At 49.4% G+C, this 5249-nt stretch overlaps 1 protein-coding gene across 1 annotated transcript; it reads right to left on the bottom strand.

The window, feature by feature from the left end:
- Positions 1-2763: 2763 nt before the first annotated feature.
- LOC147728060 (uncharacterized) lies at positions 2764-3705 on the bottom strand. The gene has a single exon (XM_086963228.1). It carries the CDS (start codon positions 3703-3705, stop codon positions 2764-2766), a length of 942 nt encoding a protein of 313 aa, XP_086819354.1.
- Between the last annotated feature and the right edge of the window lie 1544 nt (positions 3706-5249).

Here is a 5249-nt window from a genome sequence, read left to right as displayed (position 1 = left end):
CTGCCACCCTGGGACACTGCAGGAACCGGCTCTGATCTTGGCGGTCTCCAAGGCTCTCGAGGGCACCTGGCCAAGGGCTACACAGCCTCCCTCACACAATACAGAAATCTCTTGGGGGTGGTTGTTCCCCCCAGGTTAAATACCGAATCGGTATTGCCCATTGATTCCTATGGGCCTTGAAGCCCATAGGAATCAATGGGAAATACCGATTCAGTATTTACCAAATCTGTAAATACCGTATCCTGCAAGGGTGCAGGGGGTATCACTTTTACACCCTCTAGCACCCGAATTCCCGGCTTGTGTGCCATGTGGCACACATACATGCCCTAAGGGCATGTCTGTGTGTCACATGGCACAGGTGTACATGCACAGATGTGCATGTACACGTGAATTCGGTATTTTACCACCCAATTGTATTGGGTGGTAAAATACCGAATTCTGAAGGCCTGTAGCACTGTAAACAGTGCTACCTACATCTGGGATTTACCGAATCGGTAAATTTACGGATTCGGTAAATTTACCTATTCTATAAAATAATGGCCCCTACATCTCAAAAACCAATTACCGGTCGATAACGGCCGAAATCGGCGTTACCGACCGGTAATTGGCGACCAACATCTGGCCCTATGTTACTAATGGAGTTGTACTTTTTAAGTTTTGGATTGGAACCGTTAGTTGTAGCTATACACTCTGGTACAGATCTGGTAAAGAGTTAGTCCCAGAATTATACTTCAAAATATAAATATCATTTCTATTGGGGATCGCTACCCCCCCCAAAAAAAGACGTATATTTTTTTAATTAACTTTTATTAAAACAACAATAAATAACTTGAAACTTAACTTAAAGATAACAATACAATAAAGAACTAGAAACATAACTTTCATAAAACAATATAATAAACAAAATGTGATGTGGACTCCAATAGACCAATGGTAAGTAATCTGCAAAACAAAAAAGAAATCTACTGGCAGATGCATCAACGAAAATACCTCCCGGTAAAACTGCGATTCGGTAAAACAGGCCGATACCGAACGCAAAACCAGAAAATGCTATGCATCAAACAAAAAATCGGTAAAAAATAAAGAATCGCAACGCCCCCCCTGCGGTAAATTACCGAATCGCTAAACAGACAATCGGAATTACCGAACCCCAAGCTGACCTCGGTAATACCGATTCGCTATTAACGAATCGCAATGGTATGCATGAAAACTCTCTAATACCGAAAATCCCAAAAATCGCTATTTAGCATGAGCTAAATAAGTGGAATCACAATCAGGAGGTAAAGTAAACTGAAGGACAGAAAAAAAAATTACAACCCCATCAGCAGGTGCTGACAATCAGTAACCCTTCAAAAAAGCCCTGGGAAACCCCACATGTCAACCAAAATGGCTGCCCTGTACGTGCTTGCTAGGAGGAGGAGGATCAACGCCCAGGCCCAGCGCAGGAGGATGATCCAGGACAGGATCTTCAGGGTGCGCATCACTTTGCTGGGGCAGACCAAGGAACAGGTGTACGACAAGTATAGACTGAACCGTGCCATGATAATGGGCCTAATAGCAGACCTGGAACCATTACTGCAGCACGAGACCCGTAGGACCAACGCCATACCAGCCCATGTGCAGGTCCTATGCTGCCTGCACCTGCTTGCGTCTGGAAGCTTCCAGGGGGTAATAGCTGAGACTGGAGGCGTGTCGCAAAGCGCTCTATCACGCTTCTTCCACCGGTTCCTAGAGGCCATGCTGACATTAATAAATCGCCACATCACCTTCCCCACAACCCCCCAGCAGCTGACCCGCACCAAACGGGAATTCTACCAGGTGGCACAATTCCCCCATGTCATAGGGTGTGTTGACTGCACGCATGTCCCCATCTGTCCTCCATCAGCCACCGAATACATTTTCCGCAACCGGAAGTCATATCACTCTATAAATGTGCAGGTGGTGTGCAATGCCAAGTACATCATTACGGACCTTGTAGACCAATTCCCTGGGAGCACACACAACGCTTACATATTCCGTCACTGTGGCCTCCACAGGCGCCTGATCAACGGTGAATTTGGAGAGGGACACCAACTAGGTACATATTGAAGCATCATCGTACTCACCATCCACTCCATCCCCACATGTATATTTGCAAACATGCTGATGACCATTCTCTCCCCATCCTGCAGGTGACAGCGCATACGCATTGCGTGAATATCTACTCACTCCCTACCTGAACCCAGCTACACCGCAAGAGCAGCGCTACAACAGAGCACACATCAGCACGAGGAATGTGGCTGAGCGTACTTTCGGCATCCTGAAGAGCCGCTTCCGAATCCTGCACAAGACTGGAGGTGCCTTGCAGTACAACCCAGTGACCTGCTGCCAGATCATTGCTGTGTGTGCCATCCTGCACAACATCGCCACACGCAGGGGGATACCCATAGAGATGGACGGAGAGGATGAACTACGTACACAGCAACCACCCCCCCAACACCGACAGGCGCATGTGCACAACACAGCTGAAGGGCAAAGGAGGCGGACATACATCACACAGAATCATTTCTGAGACAGGTAAGAGAGTGACTTGACAACAGGATCTGATTTGCAAGGGTTTAATGGGCATGGACACCTGACTGGTGCAGATAAACGTAACACAAACATGCTGCTGCTGCAATTAAAGTCAAACTTAAATAGTCCCTTCTCAGAACGGGGGATGCGTGCGGCACTTTAGTTTGTCCATGGTTACGTCACCAAGGACAGCGTGACTTTGCCACATGTTCACTTCCGTTTGCCGTGTACCCCCAGTCTCTTGTCCTGTGACTCCTCGGCTTCTACACAATGGGAGTCTGTGGCAGTTGCATTGCAGCCACTGCGCCTCCTCCCGCTGGTGTCCGACAGTGAAACGCTGCTGACACTGGAGGCTGCCTCACTCCCCTCTTCCGCTCCCAGACTGCTGACACTGGCTGACCCAGGCTGCAGTTGCTCCACTGCAGTGGTCAGCCTCTCAAGGGCCTTAGCCACATCCCCACAATAATGACCTAGGTCCACTTGCAGGGACACGGGCCTGCGGGACAGCACAGCCGTGCTGTTGCACAGCTTATTAATGGCCTTGTTAGTTGTATTCACTGCCAGCATGATCTGCCTGTGACGCCGGCGCTCACTCTGTTGGCCTGCCATTACGGCACGTGTCAGTTCTTGCAGGCAAAGCTTAATTTCATTGTTGCCGGCAGCTCCGGCAGTGGTGTGCTCACGCACAGCGTCACTCATGTTGCCAAGTTTGTTGCAAAGTTTGGTCATGGAGAGTTTCATGGCACCCATGTGTCTCCCATGCAGGCGCTGGACACGCAGCATCCGGGTCTCCACAACTTCGTACCCTTCGGACAGATCGACTGGTCTTGCAGCAGCCCGACCCGGGGGCACAGCCCTCTGCCTGATGCGCTGTCGTGCTGTAGTTTGGCTGGTTGGAGTGACGACAGCCTGGCGTGGAACATTTGGGGGTGCTGAACTGTGATCCGACTCCATCACGGGCAGGGAGGGAACATCTGCTCTGCGGTTCTGCGGAGTGGCCCGCACTGGTGGTGGTGGTGGTATCTTGGACCGCAAGGATGGTGGTGGTGGTGGTGGTGTCTTGGACCGCAGGGGTGGTGGTGGTGGTGGTGGTGTCTTGGACCGCAGGGATGGCGGAGGTGTTGTCCGCCGTGGTGGTGAAGGGGAGGACATGGCTGCAGCTCCCTGTGAGCACTCTGCTTCTGACAACACTGGCGTCTCAGAGATGACGAGCCGGGCACTGTCGTCTGAATCGATGGGGGATGCATCTATGTGTGAAACAGTGCATAGTTAATATCATGGTATGGTATGTGAAAATAGCTGTGGCATCTCACAATAAATAACTTTTTCTGTCTCACATTTGGCCCTTTGCTGCTGTATTCCTCTCTGGGCTGTGGCATGCACCCATTCATGTATTGACTACAACTCCCATGGTGCAACACAGTGGTGAGGGTATGTGTTTAGGGCAACGCTACATGGGCACTGGGTCTTGCATGGGGGATTGGACAGGGACTTAGTACACACTGCATTGTTACGCTGCCATGCTTCTTACATTGTCGTCCTTCAGCAGCACCAGAGGTGTCCAGACGTGTGACCCCCACAACAGCTACCGGTTCTATGGTGGACTCCACTAGATCCTCCAGGGCTGTGTTCGGCGCCACATTGGATGTGCCCTCTCCTGTGCCAGCAGCATCCTTGACCCTCTGCGCAATCTTCTCCTTGGCCCTCTTACGCAGGTCATACCAGCGTTTTTTTAAGTCGTCGATGCTGCGGTGGGTGACTCCGCAGACATTTACCTTGTCCTTAATGCGCAGCCACATCTTGCGTTTTTCTGCCTCTGGCACCTTCAGCGACAACTTGCCAAACAGTCGGTCATTGTTGCTGGTCACACACTCGATTAGGATTTCCAGCTCCTTATCTGAAAACTTCCATTTTCGCTTTCTGTGTGTGTCCTTTCCCTGCTGGGGGGCCTCCTTCTCCATCTTGTCCTGCTTGCCTTGTCCTGGTTGCTACTGGTTCTGTCTGGGTCCTCAGCTCCTGTGCTCTGCCTCCTCCTCCGTGCTACTCGAACCACAGAATGCAGCGTGGCTGTCCTACTTCCTGGTTGTGATGTCATCGGCCTGCTTCCGAAGCGTCGCGTAATTTTTCGCTATTACCGAAGTCGCAAATACCGGATTCACTAATACCGAATCGGTATTAGCTAACTCGGTATTTGCTACTCTTGCGGGCGTACTTTCGCAATTTTATAGCGATTTTTACCGAATCAGTAATTTTTACCGATTAGTTTGATGCATCGCGGTTTGCATGTCCTTAATAGCGATTCATTATTTTTCGCTATTATCGACATGTATTACCGATTGTTGATGCATATGCCCGTTAGTGTTTAAAATTAGATCGATGTGAATAAGTAAGGTCAAACATTACACGTCAAGGTAACACTAGGATTTTACGTGTGCAGTGTGCCTGGTACAATTCACTTGTGTTATAAGCCCGCGTTGAAGCGGTGTCTGTATGAAAGTGCCTACTGCGTTAGATTTAAATTACAGATCAACAGGTCTTTGAAATGATTCAGAGATGAGACAGAATTAGGTGAGAGATCAAGTCATTATGCAGGACAATATTCTTTAGGGCTTATTTACAAGAGTCTAGCGCCACTTTTGTGTTACTTTTTTTATGTTGAAAGTGACGCAAAAGTGGTGAAAGGGGCTTGTAAATAA

This window comes from Lissotriton vulgaris, chromosome 3_1 (genome assembly GCF_964263255.1).
Source record: "Lissotriton vulgaris chromosome 3_1, aLisVul1.2, whole genome shotgun sequence".
Taxonomy (NCBI): Eukaryota; Metazoa; Chordata; class Amphibia; order Caudata; family Salamandridae; genus Lissotriton; species Lissotriton vulgaris.
Note: the sequence above shows the minus strand (reverse complement) of the source record. Positions and strands in the feature narration are given on the sequence as shown.

Coding starts and splice junctions, on each gene's coding strand:
- LOC147728060 (XM_086963228.1), bottom strand. CDS start 3,705: ATGTCCTCCCCTTCACCACCACGGCGGACAACACCTCCGCCATCCCTG.